Source organism: Cololabis saira, chromosome 23 (genome assembly GCF_033807715.1).
Source record: "Cololabis saira isolate AMF1-May2022 chromosome 23, fColSai1.1, whole genome shotgun sequence".
In the NCBI taxonomy this organism is placed as follows: Eukaryota; Metazoa; Chordata; class Actinopteri; order Beloniformes; family Belonidae; genus Cololabis; species Cololabis saira.
In genome coordinates this window covers 27,021,774-27,041,320 of record NC_084609.1, presented here as the reverse complement: position 1 = coordinate 27,041,320, position 19,547 = coordinate 27,021,774, and the positions used below count along the sequence as shown (strand labels likewise).

At 42.4% G+C, this 19,547-nt stretch overlaps 1 protein-coding gene across 3 annotated transcripts in view; it reads right to left on the bottom strand.

Annotated features, from left to right (window-relative positions):
* Positions 1-19,547, bottom strand: part of cdk17 (cyclin dependent kinase 17) — a 59,842-nt gene that overhangs the window by 7,176 nt on the left and 33,119 nt on the right. For all 3 annotated transcript variants that reach the window (XM_061714924.1, XM_061714926.1, XM_061714925.1), the window contains 11 exons: positions 19,014-19,178; positions 10,897-11,030; positions 6,147-6,272; positions 4,236-4,292; positions 4,036-4,150; positions 3,664-3,758; positions 2,130-2,192; positions 1,704-1,827; positions 1,460-1,580; positions 371-468; positions 176-281 (listed from right to left, as the gene is read on the bottom strand). In XM_061714924.1, coding sequence (XP_061570908.1) covers positions 176-281; positions 371-468; positions 1,460-1,580; positions 1,704-1,827; positions 2,130-2,192; positions 3,664-3,758; positions 4,036-4,150; positions 4,236-4,292; positions 6,147-6,272; positions 10,897-11,030; positions 19,014-19,178 — 1,204 coding nt within the window. The remainder of the gene's footprint in view (positions 1-175; positions 282-370; positions 469-1,459; positions 1,581-1,703; positions 1,828-2,129; positions 2,193-3,663; positions 3,759-4,035; positions 4,151-4,235; positions 4,293-6,146; positions 6,273-10,896; positions 11,031-19,013; positions 19,179-19,547) is intronic.

Genomic DNA, 19,547 nt, shown 5'->3' with positions numbered 1-19,547 from the left:
TGCAGGATTTCCTGCCTGCTGCACACAAACACACACTCCGAAACACACAACGTTACTGTACGCATGCAAAGAGGAAACGACAGAGGGGGAAGAAAAAAAAGAAAAAGAGACAAAGCCGTAAAAACAAACAAGAGGGGGCGAGCACGAGCACGAGCACGTCCACACGGCTCCGTACCTGGGGGCGTGGTTGATTATCAACTGCTGCTTGTATTTGGGGAAGTTGTAGGATTTAAACTCCTCGATGGAGGAGATCCCCGGCCAGCTCTGCTCCGTGGGAGTGCCTGCAGTTACACAAACAGCCGGATCAGACTCGCCGTGTGCTCACCGGGCTTTAGTGGGGGGGGGGACCGGTTTGGCAGGAGCCGCTCACCCAGTAGCCTGAAAATAAGGTGCAGCTCGTCCTCCACGGTGGAGCCCGGGAACAACGGCCGGCCTGCGGCCATCTCGTAGAATATGCAGCCGACGCCCCTGGAGACGGAAACCACAACACGTCAAACATGCAGATGACGGCTTGAGTCGTGTTGTAAATGTAAATGTACTTTATTTATATAGCCCTTTACGGCCACCTCTAGGTGAGCCAAAGTGCTTTACAGAATAAAACATACAGAAATACAACATACAATCATAAGACAGAGCAAGAAATAAATAGAATAAAAGATAAAGAGTAAAAAATGACTGCGTTTACATGCACTCAATAACCCTTTTAAAACCCGAATATTAGCAATAACCCGGTTTTGCACGTCCATGTAAACACCAATAACCCCTTGGAATAACACGAATTTGCTCATATTCTGGGTTACTCCTTTTAAAACCCGAATATTCGGTCATGTAAACGTCTAACGGAATATCCCCATCAAACGGAACATTAATTTGTTTTCTGTGCATGCTCTGTTCACAAGGAATCCTGGTCTTTTGAGTCCAGGACGTTCTTATAAACACGGAGAAACGCAAGACCACGCCACACTTTTGGAGTGAGGAGGAGAATAATCATTTTATAAATTTAGTGAAGGATATGAACATTTCTGCATTTGTAGACGGTAGAAAGTACCGGGATAGCCAGATTTACAAGAAGGTGAGCGAAAAGTTGCGCAAAGCAGCATTTGTTTTGAATTTGGATACAGGAAGAAGAAGCAGAAATGACGGGAATTGCGTCATGATGTTCTCCGTGCGTCGCTGGTTTGATCCAGATATCCCAAATGATTAATCACAATGTAAACAGGGATAACCCTGTTTGCTCACGCATGGAAACGGAATATTCCGAATATTTCATTAACCGGAATATTAGCAATAACCCAAATTTTTTCTGCATGTAAACGTAGTCATTGTCACCTCACTACTGGGTATTAAAAGCCATTCTAAATAAATAGGTTTTAAGCCTTGATTTAAAAGGCTTTCAGTTGCGACCAAAAACGTAAATTCCTCCTTAGGAGGAAGAAAAGGTTTTTCCTCAGCTTCTTACCACATGTCGATCTGCGTTGAGTACTCTGAGGAGCCCAGGAGAACGTCGGGAGGCCGGTACCAGAGCGTCACCACCTCGTTGGAGTAGGTTTTTGTGGGGACAGACTTGGCCCTCGCCAGACCTGCAGACGCCATGAACAGACAAACACTCGAGGATTCTGACGGTAACAGCAGCATCAAACCTGTGCACGGGTTTTTCTGCTTCACCGCTCCGTAAACACCCGTCTCTCTGGAGTTTCTCTTACCAAAATCGGCGAGTTTGAGCTCCCCTTTGTCATTGATGAGGAGGTTCTGTGGCTTCAGGTCTCGGTGGAGAACTTTTCTCTTATGACAGTAGGACAACCCTCGTAAAATCTGGAACAAGAAGACCTGGAGAGAAATGCATGTTCGTGCCATTAACGTCTCAAGTGCAAGCGTCCGCATTTTAATGTAACTCTCAGTTAACTTGAAAAGCTTTGATAAACTGCAATCACAACTGTACGGAGGGAAACCTCCAGGCCTGCAGATAAACGCTGAGAGACCATTTGGTGGGAGAGCTATTAACTTATGCAAATTCAGATTGAACATTTCATTCTGTTACGGCTCAGTGCACTTTCATCTCGACAGCACAAAGCCCACAGCAAGAGACCAGAGCACGCCGCAGTGAAACGAGCAGCATCTCAGGAACTCACCTTCACATTGTGCATGCTCATTATGTTCCCACAGTCGTCCATGTACTGCTTCAGATCTTTATCCTGCAAGAAGAGGTGGCTCCGTCAGACAGGAAGCAATATCTAGAAACTTTTTATTGTCACACACACTTTGCTCTTCTTCGTCTACCAGCGCTGCCAATATGTGAAGAACCCGTTTAGCATCACTGCTATTCTGGCTTATTCATCACGGGCACTATGATTTTTATTCAGTGTTGTCCCGATCGATCGGGCCTGATCACGGCATTTTCAAAACATCGGTATCGGCCAAAAAAGTATCGGGACATACCTAGTTATTAATGTTTTTAATATATATTAAATCGTTTTATATATCGTTGCATTTAACGTCACTTCCGGCTGGCGGGCGGCGTCACTTCCGGTCCGCGGCCGGAAGAGAAGTAGTAAGCGAAACTAACATGGTTTACATGTTTGAATTGTGAAATGTTATATCTGTTAATGTTGCATTAAGCTGCTGCTATTCATTTCATGCCATTCAGAATGTTGCACTAAGGTTAAGCCAAAAAGTATTTTCATTTTCTTGTGTTTGTGAGTTCGACTGGATGTCATTCAACTACCTCTTTTGAAATTACATTTATTTATTTTTGTTATTGCACTATTCTGCACTTTTTGTTTTAGTTTACAATTTCATGTTTTTACATTTTGTGCCACCAGAGCTGATAAGCTTTGTTGAAATATATGTCCATGTTGTTCTCCAATGGACAATAAAAAAAACTTGGGATCATTTAGTTTTAGTCCTTTTTCTTTTTTAAATTCATTGCCAAAATGTATCTGATCGGGAAAAAGTATCAGAAATGTATCGGGAGCCAAAAAAAGTGATTGGATCGGGAAAAATCGGGATCGGCAGATACTCAAACTCAAGTGATCGGGATCGGATCGGGAGCTAAAAAATCCTGATCGGGACAACCCTAGTTTTATTTGATCAGAAACGTACATTTTTAATTTGTCTGAGTGTTATTTGTCCACATAATAGTGAAGTTTCTTTCCTTCCCGTCTTTCTGTATTTTTCATCAATAAGGTGACAACTTCTATCCACTTAGTGAGAGTTTTTCTCCACAAATAAGTGTGACACATCATGAGTACTGATGTGTAGCGCCACCGGAAACACACAGCTCCCGTCTCTCTCTTCCTCTTCTATAAAAACAGATGTTCCAGAGGTTTGCAGCTCGAAAGCATTCAAGTTTGTGTTAAAAGACATAAGCTATTGTCCCAGAGAGCCAATAGTTGTTATTGCACACTAATCTGTTGTATTTGCCTTTTTCCAAGACCTGCTACGATCAGATTGTTTTTGTTGTAAACGCATGCAAGTAGTGCTTTAAAAAGGGGACAATACCAGACCGTCACCATTCTGTTAGAAAACACTGAAGCCTAGCTCTGCTCTAGCTTCTAACACACATAATGTGAATAGCTGTTTCTTTGTTTGTTAAAAGCAAAGTGAGAATTTTTGGAAACAAATCTTTAGTTGGCATTCAAGTCGACGTGCACTGCGAGTAATTACCAGGTACTCGAAGACGAGCGTGAGGCTCTTCTCCGTGTGGACGATGTCGTGTAGCGTCACTATGTTGGCGTGTTTCAGGTCCTTCAGTAACGACACTACAGAGACAAACACATTTACACAAAGAGGAACACGTTTAACAGTTTTAATGCTCCCTGCCTGAAGGAAACACTAAATATACTAGATGAAGGGAGACCTTTAGACTTAAAGCTCAATGTTTCAAATAAAATAACCATCAGCTAAACTTGACAAACCGTTAAAAGGAATTTTATCTGGTAGTTCAAGCAGATGTGATGAATACAAGGTAAACTCCTCTCTATGATGATTGTAACCAGATCAAGCAGGAGTGAAGGCTGGTGTGAGATGAAGCATCACCTTCTCTGATGGCCGTGCACGGAGCTCCTTCCTCGTGCTCCAGCCGGATCTCTTTGAGCGCCACCAGGTTGTCCGTCAGCTTACTGCGGCCTTTGAACACTGTGGCGTACGTCCCCTAAACCAGACATTGTTTTAATTGCAGGGAAATAAAACTTCTTGGTGTTATTGGAGAGTCGGATGGTGCGCAAGCTCTTCCTCACCTCTCCCAGCTTGTCCAGCTTGATGTACGTCTCCAACTTCCCGAAACCGATCTCAGACTGAGGAGACAATTACACAAGAGGTCAGGATTACGCTTGTTAAGTTATATCTCCACTAAGTAGCCAGTTTTAAAAGCCGTTACTAAATCAAAATCTGGGCCTTTTGTTGGAGGTTCCGAGTACGAGATCTCATCTGGACAATATCAGCGAAGCATGGTGCATGGAAGCATGGTGGTGGCAGTGTCATGCTGAGGGAATCTTTCAACAGCAGGGACTGGAGGATTTGTCAGGATTGAAGAGAAAGATTAATACTAAGAGATCCATTCTGGACCTCAGACTGGAGCGAAGTCTCACCTTCCAACAGGACAGAGATCCAGATAAAATAAAAAGTTATTTGAAAACGGGTTTGTTCAGACCTGAATCCAATCAAACATCAGTGGAGACCTGAAGGGGCTTTGCAGTTCCCCAACTAACGTGATAGTCTGAGCAGATCTGTGAGGAATGATGGGAGAAACCGTCCAAATTCCTAACATCATTCCCTAAAAGACCTGAAACTGTTGTCACTGAGCTATGGTTGTGAAAACTTATTTAGATGAAATACTTTTGTTTTTACTTTTGATAAAAATACATCCTGGGAACACTATATTTTAAGTCTTGCAAAGATTAAAGTAGTTTAAGGTTCCTAGAGCAGACAAACGGAAACTTTATTGTAATTTTAATATACATAAAATAAAGAGATTGTGGTTCAGACTATGTGAATAACAATAAACGAGTCTCATCATTGACTGATATTTTACTTTATATTTACCAAGTTCATGTGTTTCAAACATGAAAAAAAACACTTTATTGTGGTCTGGTCACTTTATCTTCAAAGTTCCTTAATTTTTAGGGAGTGAACAAGTGAACAAGTCAGACTTTTAGATTAAACATTTTTCAACTGAGCTTCTTAAACAGCAATCATGGAAGATTCGTGCCCATAAAATGATTTCGAGCCACTGCTCAGTTTCTGTCATGTTTGTTTCTTTTGATTTTACCAAGATTATGTAACTTTTTATCTTAAAAAAGTACAATTTAATATGTTATAAAATTTGTATTTTTTTTTAAGAATTGGCTTTGAAACTGAGGGAGATCATTTAATCACTTCTGTTCTCACCAAAGAACAATGTATTTTTAAATGTTCTTTTAAATCTTGGAGATTTGTTAATTGTAAATAATCGGTGAGTATGAACTTTTCACAATGACAACGTCCAAAAAACAAATAAAAGAGAAAGATTGTAATCCAACTTGTCCACCGACTCCATGGGAACATTTTCCTCCCCCGTGGAAGTGATACAAAGAATAAATACACTTTGTGATCACTTTCCGAGGGGCTTTTCCAGCATGAGACACTGTGAAATCCCTTCTCACGCCATGAAACATCTGATATGACCCTCAGCAGCCACGGCTGGATGAAGACCCTGAAAACCCTCAGGGCCAACTCTGATGGGGGGAAATGACTGGCCAGTAAGAAAACACAAAAACTACATCAAAAAGGATGTGTGATACCACACGTGTACTTATGTTAATTAGGTTTATTCTTGATTTTATGATAGAAGGTCAGGAGTCCGGTCAGTTTCTGCTCCACATAAATCTCCTCGTCGGCGACACTCGACGTCGCTCCACGGTCGCGCCACGGCAGAGCTTCATGATCTAATCTGATGGGCTTAAAGTGGGAGGAGAGCGCTCGCGTCTCCCCATGAATCCATCTCTGGCTCTCGCTGGGCCAGTTGCCATGGAAACCAGCACAGAGGGAGTCTGGTAATAAAACCGTGAGTGCCAAAGAGCCAATAAAGGAGAACAAAGAAGACAGGGACGCAAAACACCTGAACACACACACACACAGACACACATATTCACACACACACACACACTGACCAGCGAGGCCCGGCGGGAGCGCCGGCTGAGCGGCTGGTCGAAGGGCGGGCTGCTGAGCTGCATCTTCTCCAGGTAGCCGTCGGGAATTCGGATGTCAGCAGGCAGCGACAGGCGCTTGTTGAGGTCCTGAAACACACATGTCAGGAAAACATGAGGCTCAATATAATTATAGTGGCACAAGACAATCTTTGAGTAAAAAAGACATGTTTATTACAGTCATTAAAGTTTGAAATACACCTTTACTTTAGCATACGAGCTCGTGGCTGCGAGCCACCGGTGCTGATCTGCAATCTGCTGCATCACAGCACGGTGAGAGGAAGCGTTGTGTGTGTCTATATTTAATTCGGGACGCGTTTAAGCAGCAAGAAGAACAAAACAACCCACATACACACACGTGCCCCGTCTAGAATAACTGCCTCTCATCTCCTCCTACTCCCAGAGAGGTGAGGGGATCGGGCCGAGCCTGGCTCGCTGAACGGTGACTGTGGCTGAACAGCACAACATTTCTGAGCACAAATCAGTGCGTGGCCAGAAAAACAGACACGTTCACGCTCTCGGTACGCGTTCACGACGCACACGCGACATCAGAGGTTCTCAGCTCTAACTGTCTGATAATATCTATTCTGGGATCAAATAACAGCAAATCTGACAGCGATGGATTTACATAATCTGGACGGATGCAGAAGAAAATAAATGTTTGAGTGGATTAAAAATACAGGGAGTTGTTTTATTTCTGTTTCTGTTAAAGTTGGGCCTCTCCACACAATCTGTGACAGATTCTGTGATGAGTGAAGCTCTTTGTCTGCAGCCGTGTTGCTCAGAGATGCCAGCATTACGACAAGCGAGGGCTCTAATGAAAGAACTTGATTATGTTCCGCATAGTTGCGTGCAGAAGATGGGAATGGCTATATGATTGCAGTGTGACTTCCCGCATAAGATATTTAACCATAACTGCATCAAGACTTGACTGCTAGACCCTCATTTTAATACACTGCAAAAACTCAAAATCTTACCAGGAATATTTGTCTTATTTCTAGTTAGAATGTCTAATTTTTAGTAAAAAAAAATCTCATTACACTTAAAACAAGAGTCATTACCAGAAAAATAACTTATTTGACAATTTTCACCTGTTTCAAGTAAATTTTCACTTGAAATAAGTAGAAAAATCTGCCAGTGGGACAAGATTTATCTTCTCATTACAAGCAAAAAAATCTTGTTCCACTGGCAGATTTTTCTTCTTATTTTAAGTGAAAATTTGAATTTTGAAATTTGAATTTTAATCTTTATTTCGGCTTGTACAGAACAAGATGAAAAGGAAGAGAAAAAAAAAAAATCAACACTTCTTTTGCCGAAAAGGTGTAGGCTGAAGCCGTAGCTTATAGTGCCTACCCTTTTTTCTTTTGATCAGCAAAATCTACTTGAAACAGGTGAAAATTGTTGTTTTTTCCAGTGATGTGTCTTAAGTGTGATGAGATTTTTTTGACAAAAAATTAGACATTTTAACTAGAAATAAGACAAATATTCTTGTTAAGATTTTGAGTTTTTGCAGTGTATTATCGTTGTGGTGAGGAGGCTGCAGCCTGGATTCAAACCAACTTTTGGACGACTGAGGGCAGGTTTAATGGGGGAATTGTTACGGTTTACCTGAAGGCAACCAAAACATTAAAGTGAGGACGACAAACAACCCTGGAACCCCTCAATGCTAAGCCTTTAAAATATGCTGCATCTGGTGCAGCAACACGAACAGGCATAGCTGCTAAACAACCCACCATTGACAGATAAGACCGCGGCAATCCATCAGAGAGTCAGGAACGTGTTAAATTTGGGGAAAGACATGGCAGCAAATTGAAATGACAACAAAATCAAGGAACTGCCAGCTGCTCCCACCGAGGAGGGAATTTCTGAGTTGATTAGTAACGCTGTACGTGATGCAATTATCCATGATAAAAATGTTGGAACGCTCCGTGAAAAGTGACGTCTACAGAAGCGGATTATTTAATTTCAATCACTTTGTAAAAAAAAACTTTAGGGAGATGTCCATATGGGACTAAAGCGGCCAGCAGGCCAACTTCAGTGTTGTCAGATCCAGCTGACGCTTTCCAGTCCAAAAACTGCCAAAATTGACTAAATAAATGGAGAATCACATCCACGTTGAAAAGTTAGACATCTAGTTGCCGATCTCATTGGGTCTGGTGTCAGTCTCAGAACAACACAACTTAGAAGTTGTAACGTGGTTGCGACGGTTCGTGACCGTGTTCAAATATGTCTTGATAATTGATTTTCAAAACAAGGTTGAAAGCTGGCAGATGCTGCAGACCCGACGCTGCTCCTATCCTGTTACAGCAGTGTTGCTGGGGTACAAACTACAACACCTCCAAGCACAAACCCACAACTCAAACACTAACGTACCCACATAAAACGTGTCTGTGCAGGACTAGTGTGCTCAAGGTTGAAGTGTACGACACCAACACGACCACAAGCTTTCAGAACTGTATACCGGTAGATGCTTCTTGACATGTTTCTCCCATCTTTTACAGGTTTTTTACACCGTCTTTGCGTGGGTCGTTTATCATTCAGACAAATAAGTTTGCAACAAAACCAAGAAATCACAACTTTAAATCTTAATAATGAATCCTTATTGTCCTGATCGACTTGCTTCAACTGAATTTTTATATTCCCAGGCAAATCATTTCGGTTTTTGGACTTAGATCTCGACTGATCCAAAACCAGCCCAGATTTTGCCCACAATAAAGCTAGAAGTCGCCCAACTGGATGTGCGTCCACCCAATCTGACAACCCTGGCCGACTTTCAGACCTGCAAGACACCTGTCCGTCTGTCATCTACACTTGTTTATTCCCATCGGGGTGATGGAGACCTGCAAGACTTGAAGACACTGGATCAGGAAAGACAGACGAGCGGCAGCAGCAGCAACTGAGAAGGAGCGTGGAGGCTGTGAAGCGCCAAGTTTAGTACAAACGAGTCTGAGTGTTCACTTGTGTTATTTTTATGGTCTTTAAAGGTTTGTCAGAACAAACGTTCCCTCTACGAGTCTCCTGCCAGCTGGAAAATAAATGAGATTTGTGCCTGAAAGCATTACAAGAGAAACTAAGCCCAGTCCTTCCTCTCAGTCCGTTCCAGACCATTAACTAGTTTTATCTCTATATCAACCATAAAATCATGAAATACTTTGTGCATCAATATAAAGTGACAGCTTGTAAATAAGAGGAGAAGGGAAGGAATGTGTATTTTTAACTTGTATATGAAGTGACCTGCGTAACACAGACAATACAGTCCTTACTGCAAAAACTCAAAATCTTAACAAGAATATTTGTCTTATTTCTAGTTAAAATGTCTCATTTTTAGTCAATTAAATCTAATTACACTTAAAACAAGACTCACTGGAAAAAAACAACAATTTTCACCTGTTTCAAGTAGATTTTCACTTAAAATAAGTAGAAAAATCTGCCAGTGGAACAAGATTTATTTGCTTGTAATGAGTAATGATAAATCTTGTCCCACTGGCAGATTTTTGTACTTTTGGTAATGACTTGTTTTAAATGTAATGAGATCTTTTGACTAAAAATGAGACATTTTAACTAGAAATAAAACAAATATTCCTGGTAAGATTTTGAGTTTTTGCAGTTAATGTTCCCTGTTTTATATTATATCTTTGACAGCAATTTTTACATTTTCAGTCACATAACAGGGTCTTGTTTTTATTTTGCTGTTATTCTTTGAAGAACTACCACACTTTTGACACTTTTGGAGGTGCCTTGAGAGAGAAACTGAGCAGCGCCGACATGTTCATGCGGTGTTTATACCAGTTCAAGGGATGATCACCTTTTCTTCTGCATCTAAATGAGCTGCATGTTCAGAGCGAGAGAAAACTAGGTCATGGTGTTGGTGTGTGAGCGGTGACAGCTCTCTCAACGGTGTCAGGCTGGGTGTTTTCTGCTGCACGCTCTCCTGCCAGCAGGGGGCAGAAGGGCTCCAGGCTGGGCCCGGTCCTCCTCGGCCCCCCACCCCCCCCACGTCTCTGTGTGTGAGGGTGGACTCGCAGGAAGTTGAGCATCATTTCATTTGCAGGGCAGAGGTTTGCCGCCACTGGCGTGCACGGCGCGCCGAGTGATTAACTGTTGCTCGGAGCAGCGGCGTTCACTGTGAAATTACAAATCAGCAGAAAAACTTCCCCAGACTATCATGAGGCGTTTCTTCATCTCTTTCTTTCCTTCTTTTCCTTTTAAACTGCTGAGATTGTGAAAGGGAGTGAATGCAGCGCAGCACGTAGGTCACAGTAGCCAGCTATTCATCTTCCACTCGTATTTTTAAGGTTAAATGGGGGGAAAAAAACCTTTTGATATGTTTTTATAACAAAGATACTTTGGTTTAATTTGATCAGAATAAAATATCTCAGGAAACTCAGACCACCGATGCGTTAATCTAATATTTCATAAGTGGCGCTGATCGGTGTTAAGCATTCGTTCAAGTGCCCACTTGATTTTGAGGACGGCTGTTTCCCAGCAGAACCGAGAAGGCAGATGCGAATAAAATCATCGCCTCTCTCGACCGGCCTCTTCCGTCGTCCTCTGGGAGCGGTGCTGTTATCACTGTCATTACACCAGCACACGGAGAGACCATTAGCGGGCCAATGATCCACTCCAACACCCCCCTCCTCCTCCTCCTCTTCCTCCTCCGTCGGATGAGGCAGAGGAGCTGCAAGCGTTGCATCAGCGTGCGCCGGGCTCTCACCTCCATGGAGATCCGCCGGTGGATTCTGTTCCTCAGGCAGACGCCGGTCGGAGACTGAACCTCGTCTGAAGACGTTCCCGATGCCTGGTCGCTCTCGCCGTCAGAGCCCATCTTCAGGTTCTCATGAACAATGTCTGCAAAAGAGAAACAAGAGAAATGTCTCTTAAAATGTACAAATGCATTTTACTGGAACACTGGCAAAGAAGAACCAAATAAATCAGACTGACTTTATCTCTTTCTTTAAAGGACATGCAGAAATTTGTGGAAGAACATGTGCAAAAGTCAACTCCCCCTCTTCTAAATTCCATGTTTTATATCTAAAAATCATAAATGAATCTGATCGTAGTGGGTCTTACCATTAGGAAAATACACAGAATAACTATTTATTTAACTAAATGAAGCCAAATAGAGCAATACTAAGTACCCCTAAAGAGCTTAGAAATCCACTTTAAGTAGCAATAACAAGTAAATGTTTCCTGTAAAACTTTATCACATGGTAACAGAGGAATTTGGCCCATTTTTCTTTTCAACAGTTATTTGGAGCATCCGCTTTTGCGCGGCTCTAAAGAACGCCATCGACTTAAAACAACCCCAGGCCTATTTTTAGATGGCAGGGTGTGTAAAGTTCTGCTAGGGTTTAAAACAACATGAATCGAAGGAGGTTTTAGTTTAAACGGAAGCAAATGAGACTAATCTTTTTGAGTTTCGTCAGAGGCTTGAAATATTGATTTATTGTGACGCAGGTGAGCTGCTCCAAGCGTCACCATCAATCCCCATGTTGATGCAAACCTGTGTTCCCTCCATTCACAGCTTTGATCTGCAACACAGGTTTATATTCGTCACAATCTAATAATGGACCAAGGGTTGTTCTGGGTTCCTTTAAACAGGTCCGCCTGCAGACGGGTGGAGGTCTGGATCTTGAAGCTCCTCCTTCTAAAACCTTGATTCTTTTATTTTCCAGCCATGTTATAGATTTGCTGATGAGATTCAGATTATTGTCCAATATATCAAAAATGCATCATCAGAATATCAATATCACACAAAAATATCCTCAATTAGCAATCTTCTGATTGCCGATAATTTACTTTATATTTAATTTTATTTATTTAAAAAAAATTTTCTCCCTATTTGATGACCTTTTCTGAAAATGTCAGAGGGTGAAGATGTTCAACTAAAATGATAAAGAAACTGTATTTTTATGAGACTTTTCTTTTATATCAATAAAAACATGTTGCTGCACTACAAAGTACACATCTTGTTTTCTTCTTCAGTGTCTAAAACGGTTCTTTACTGTCTGGGGTTTATCAACCAGCAGAACATTAAGACTTTAACACCATAAACTCAATTTGTTTTTATATTGCAAGTCATATTTTCATTTCAATTTTCAACAATAATAGTGTTTTTTTTCTAATATTGAGCGTCCTTCAACCATTTTTAACTACGTCAGTTTGTTTTTACCTCCAAGTGTGGATGACTCACAGGTGTGCAAATAAAAAACAGGAGAAATTGTAACGGTCTGTCTTATCACCTTATGCATTGTGATTGTGTGTCTAGTATTGTGACTTTGATAGAGGAGAAAAAAACCTGAAGGCGTGCACTCATGCTTTTTATTGCGAGGACGGTGCACCGAACAAAGAAACCACCAACTTCAACCAAGTTGGAGTTCAAGTTCTTTTACTTCGCATGGTTTGTTATTTTATTGTTGTTGTGGTTTATATTACATTGTGGGGGTGTCGGACCCCACCCCCGGCCCAAGCCTGTGCCATTTCCTCACAGACTGTAAAACTACCACCCACACCACCCACAACCACTCAGACACTCTTGATGAGGAACCGTGGTTAACTGCAGTCTGTCATCAACTGCGATGACACTGAGCAGAGCGACACAGACGCTTCTCAAGGGTTTCATTTGAATAAGATTAACTGCTTGTACATATTTTCTTCGTGACGAACCGGATCGTGTTTTGATCGGTTATTTAAAGATGTTCCACGTTGGACCTTTTCTTCATGGCCGCCTCTCCATCTACGGTTTTGAAGACACAACATTAAAGACGTGTAACTCTTCCGTTTATCCTTGACGGACTGTGCTGATCGAGAAGACGTCGCCCAGAACACAGACGGTACCGGCAGAAGGAAAGCAGAGAGAACAACATTTGTTGAGAAGGAAGACACGACGAGCAAAAGAACCAAAAATGGGAATCTGCCACAAGGTTTCCATCTGGAGGAGGAGATGGATGACTGTTCTTCTGTTCTTCCTACTGTGTAGCCTTTTCTTTCTTCCGTCTTCTTTGCGTCTACAGACGCTGCTCTTTGATAAATGTAAAGAATAAGACTAATAGATGTTAAGATATTTAAGTGAAAGTTGGGCAGACTTGAGGCCAGTTTAATTGTTGCTCTACATCAGACACAGTCTGTTTTGGCATGAAAACGTTGGCGTTGATATTTACTAACAAGACACACTAGTAATTTAGCTCCAATTAAGCGTGGACACAGTGATGTTTGCGTCTGGCCCACTTATTTATCTTTTATTGGGGTTTCCTCCTCACAAAATGCAAAGGCGGAGTATCTTAATGAATCAGTAATTTCACAGTTGACATTGTTACGATGTGGAGGTTGCGCTGGTGTTGTGTAACACTGGCAGAGCATGTGTGAAGGAAGAGACACTCCTCATTTAAATTTATACTGAATAACAAAAGGGAAGACCCTCATTACAACCTCCGGTTCACGTTATCCATAAGTGAGTGGACGAAATCTAACACAACCAAGAAGTCACTGGAGTCGTGCAACTTTCATTGCTTCAGAACATCATGTTTTGTTCTTTTTTTAAGGTTTTAACAGACCATTGGATGTTACCAAATGACAAGAAGGCAGTGATGCACCAGCAGTTCCTCATCTTCTGGTATAAAAGCTGTTTAAACTAAACTGCAATAAGACATGGCTGTCCAGTGAGTATTAAAGATTTGTCTTTTGATTGTCATCTGGCTAAATGTTAAGGTTCATGGCAATTCTGTTTAATGTTTCTATGGTAACTTTTCAGGTTTTGTTACTTGTCAAAATGTGATGTGTTTCTCCCCAGTTGTGCAAACAGAAGCCTGGAAGGGGAAGGGTAAATGTCAGCAAATTATAGTGAAACACAGACAGATCCAGAGGACACGTTCTGTTTCAAACACAAACGGGGTGTCATTTCTGAATTATTGCAAATAAAACTAGTCTCATGCAAACAAGCCATTAAACATTTTAGTTGAACAGGTAATATGGTTCCTGTTTTTGTGATTTGTGTTACAATAACAAAAATCAAGCTTGTGTTATTGGTCCGGTGTGTGTGTCAGGTTGCACCTGTGTTTGTAAATCCCTGCAGTTTCAGGATTTTGTCCTGTGCAGTCCCTCCCCGTTCAAGCCTCTTTTGAAATCAGAGTTGCAGCTTTGTGCTACCCACGCCTGAGCTCCAGAAAAATGCTAAATTTTGTGAAATTGGGTCCTGCTTCTACTCTACTCTAGTCTGTGATGTCACAGTCCCCTGCAGGTTGAAATGGCTCACTGAGTATTTTCAGACCTGGGCAGCAACAGACACAAGTGAAAGTATTAGTAACGTCAGAGTTCTTGTGTTGGTAGCGTCTTTAAACACCCCGAAGTGCTCTCAAGCACAAACAGAGTCATTTATTTCCTGGTGGTATGCGCTCCTTAGGAAGTTAAATGTCCAGATGACGCGTCAGAATCAAGTGAGGAGCTGAATAAGTGTTTGTGAATGATTTCTGTCTGATTCATCTTCTCACTGGCGGACAGTTTATCACTGAGGGTTAGGATGAATCGCTGAAAGCATTTCTGATTGCAAGAAAGACACCTACAGAGATAGTAGAAGCCTTAAAGATACAATTGTTTTTCATTATTTAATAATTATTATTAGAAGGATTTCTCTTCCACAACAGCCTCCCTATCCACTTCCTAACCTACTTCATGCCTTGAAAGGCTCCTTGTATGCAACTTTCTCGCCCCACTTTTCCTCTTTAAGAGCTCTTCTGTTTGAAAATGTCCAAACGACCCCTCCTTCCCTCTTCTGCCACATTTAACACCTCGACTGCTGCAACCCACTTCTCCAGATCATATGATGCTTCTCCGGATGATCTAATCTGTCCTACTTTCTTTTATTTTTTTTAAAAACAAACTCCTACTTCTACATACCTTTCCAAAATCTCCAGATATCTTACATCTTCCCTCAACTTGCCAAAATCCTTCCTGACTGAATAATATTTACACTTTCATCATTCCTTTCCCTCCTTCCAGCACCCAGGCCCAATTCCCTCTTCAAATCTCAGAAGCTGTTCTCAGATTTTCCACCCGAATCGTTTTCCTCTTAGCTTTTAGACTTCTCTTTACTTACCTCATATATTCCTTATTTCCAAAAACCCTAGACGACTAAATCCCCATGTCATTACTTTACGAAATGTGTCTAAATTATACTTTCAGTCCTCTACAACTACAGTTTTCTAAACAGTTGTAATGATTCATCTTTCCGTTCCCTTCACATGGTACATAAACGCCCTACTTAACTGTCCTGTTTTAGATCCGGCTCTCTCTATCTGGGACAGGGTGCAGATTGAGGGTCGATGGGTCCCTGAATGCTCATGTCTACAAAAAATATACACTTGAGAAGCACCAAAAGCAATGTTGAACCGCCGTCGTTTGCGGGGATGCTGGTTGATACAGCCTGGCCTGTGAAATAAAATCTGTTAAGCTTGTTTGTTTGAGCTTTATGGCAACATCAGTCTGGTGTGGGCATGACAACGCAAATAGCCTGATATACAAAAGTATTTCCACACAATCACTGCCCTTATTTTGTAAGGATCATCACTGACAAAAACAGGTTATTACTAATGTTACTAATGCTCATAAATGAAAGAACTGAACCTGATGATGCTGCTACCAGAAAGTTATCAGTTATTCCTGTTCATCCTAAAAGACATCAATGTCTGGTAGCTTAAACAAACCTCAAGTAGATTTAAAGTGGACCTATTATGGCATCTAATACCTATTTTAAACAGGCCTTGAATGTCTAGAAATTCAGCCTCTGATCCATGTCTTTATCTTCCCATTCTCTAACCTCATTATCTATGCAGGATTCTGAGTGGGCGGGGCTATGATAATGAGCCTCTGTGCTGATTGGCTGCCTGAATGACGTGATACATCGCTACGAAAATATGGCGGAAGCTCCGGCCGGCGGAGTTCCCGTGTCCTAACTGCATGCGATGCGAGCGAGCGAGCGACGCAGCGCTGCACAGCGTGCCGTTTTGAGCTGAACATTTGTCGCCCTGCTTCTATTCTCTTCCTGTTGCTCGTGTTGAAAGCCGGTTGAAAGCGCTGTAGGAAACGGTCACGGATGAGGAACGGCTGATCCAGTTAGTTGAAATGAGAAGTTATCTCTATGATTCCTCCTCATTTCACTACAAAAACCTCAAAGTGGCAGCTGGCTGGAGGGAGATGGACAGATAGCGTCCGATGTCACGCAGTGCTACGCGATAGTCGGACGCTCATGCAGTTAGGACACGGTGTTAGTTGTGAGCGTGGTTTGCATTTTCGTTACGTAACGAAAGGGAACAGAATCTGAACGGCTTGTAGATCCACATCACACTGGATAGAATGATAGATCATCCAGGCGGCTGAACAGATACTGCAGAATTTGGTTGCTTTCCTCCTTCTCTGAGTTGGCAGGCTGAGGGGAGACCACTTTATATATGTTAAAGCAAGAGAAAACCTGTTTTTCATAATAGGTCCCCTGTAAGATAAGAGCCGGTTGATGACCAAAGTCCTCACACAGTGTGAACGCCTGCAACATATTCTGAAACAATCCCCCACATAGATGCTGAGATATTCCGCCACCGGGCCTCATCCTTAACGGATCAACAGTGTTTTGTGGCAATCCCTGCAGCTGGTTTTGAGATACTGGGGTCTTAAGGAAAGCTTTGAATCAACACGCCAGCAAACACTGGCATCATCTGAGCCTGAGGCGGCACGTCCACTGCAGCAGAGACATTTTGAGTGCAGAGGCTTCATTCCCCCTAGTTTCTCAGGTAGAGGTGTGGACTGGGGGTGTCTGCCTCAAAATTACAAGTCTGAACCCCGTCCAGGGTTTACTTCCGCTTTATTCACCCCAGCTGCCCCGGTACGGTGACAACATGCAGTAGCTCTATGTAGGTTGGGTCTTAATTTGAAACACCTTGAGAGCGGGTTTTCCTATTAAAGAAGCTGATTTTTGAGACATCATCTTTGCCATTTTGGATTACAAAGAGCTCAAGGGACTTTCTCCTGGTAATTCTGTCACTTTACGACATCTGAGTAATCGTGAAAGTTGTTTACATATGGGAGCAGCTTATTGAGCTTTTAAAAAGGCCCACCGAGGCCAGGTGAAGCCCAGAAGAGCTGAGGAGGAGGTTTTTAGCAGGAGTGAAGAGGAGAGCAAGAAAGGATGTTAAAAACCAGGTGAAATCACTGGCACGTAAAAAATAAGTGTAGTGCTGACTGATACAAACGCAGTTAGCACACACCCTTATGAAAATTAGGGTCGTCCCGATCAGGATTTTTTAGCTCCCGATCCCGATCAATTGAGTTTGAGTATCTGCTGATCCCGATTTTTCCCGATGCAATCCCTTTTTTTGGCTCCAGATACATTTCCGATACTTTTTATAGTGCAATAACAAAAATTAATTAATTTAACTTCAAAAGAGGTAGTTGAATGACATCCAGTCAAACTCACAAACACAAAAAAATTAAAATACTTTTTGGCTTAACCTTAGTGCAACATTCTGAATGGCATGAAATGAATATATATATGAATATATAGGGCAGCACGGTGGCTTAGTGGTTAGCACTGTAGCCTCACAGCAAGAAGGTCCCCGGTTCGACTCCCAGGCCCGGCAGGGGCCTTTCTGTGTGGAGTTTGCATGTTCTCCCCGTGCTTGCGTGGGTTTTCTCCGGGTACTCCGGCTTCCTCCCACAGTCCAAAAACATGCATATTAGGTTAATTGATGATTCTAAAAATTGCCCGTAGGTGTAAGGTGTAAGAGCATGGTTTGTGTGTCTATTTGTGGCCCTGCGATGGACTGGTGACCTGTCCAGGGTGTAACCCCTGCCTCTCACCTGAAATGAGCTGGGATAGGCTCCAGCAGACCCCCGTGACCCCGCAAGGGATAAAGCGGGTAAGATAATGAATGAATGAATGAATGAATGAAATGAATAGCAGCAGCTTAATGCAACATGAACATATATAACATTTCACAATTCAAACATGTAAACCATGTTAGTTTCGCTTACTTCGTCACTTCCGGCCACCACATTAAATGCAACGATATATAAAACGATTTAATATATATATTAAAAACATTAATAACTAGGTATGTCCCGATACTTTTTTGGCCGATACTGATGTTTTGAAAATGGACAACACTAGTTTTCATATTTATAATATTTCATTCCTTGTTTTTCATGCCCTTGAACATGCGACGTGTCTGCTGACATTTATACTTTTAAAGAACTGCAGTTTCAAAAGTGTGTGTAGACTTCACATCAACAGGGGACTAGTGAGAATGAAGCTCTGTTCTTCGCAAAGAAAATTGTTTATTAAAGTATTACTTCAATTCAATAAAACGCAATTTGCATTTAGAACAGCTCTCTGGGTTCATATTTCCTGCTACTTTTTCGGTTACTCAATTATTGCGTGGCTAAACATGACTAATCAGTTTTAACACCCATAACACTGAGCTTGTGTATCCTGTGAATCATCTCGTCCCCCCCTGGGTTGTCCCGACCCCCAAATCTGTTGCTTCTACTCTGAATCACTGCCTGGTCTCTCCTTCATCCTCCAGGATGAGACTCTCTCTACGGTTCGATTGTGCTGGTCAGCTTATGCATGAAACTGCGTCACGTTTGTGTGATTCCCACAGCACAAGCCCAGGCTGGCCCACGGGCATGACGCCGCGTCACTCTGTGCATATGTGAGGAAGGAGGAGGGGGAATCTCAGGATCATGACACGCTTCCTCTCTGTTCCCGGACGCCATCTGCTCTCCTACGACTCGCTTCCTTCCACCCGTGCATGTGTTTTGCTCGTGAAAGCGCGTGCGTCTCACCCAGGCGGCTGCCGTTGCGTGGCATGGCCATGAAGGACCCGAGGGTGCCGCCGATGACACTGTGGGGCCGGCGCAGCGGCGGCTTCTTAAAGGAGCCAGTGTACTGGTGCAGGAAGGAATGCATGCTGTGGGAGGTGGGGGGGCGGCCATTCCTCATGAAGGGCTCTGAAACAAAGCAGAGAAAATGTCAAAATGTGTTGTTTCTTGTAAAAAAAACTAAAGAACAAAAAAACAGTCAGCTCTTCAGATGTGAAACAGACCTGCAGGTATTAGAGACACAAAGTTACAACAAGGATGGATGGGATATGTTAAAGGCATCTTACAGAGGGGGAGACAATGTGTTTAAGAGTAATCATTTGGATGTTTGATGTAACTACCAACTCAAACATAACGCAATCTTGTCACTTTGGGACAGTTTAGGACAGATAATTCTTCATGGTTCAGATTTGCAGCATACTGTGACATCACAGACCCAGACTGGAGTAGGTCTGTCCAGCGGAGTCGGCGTGGCGACGAGCATGAGCCGGCGCGCGC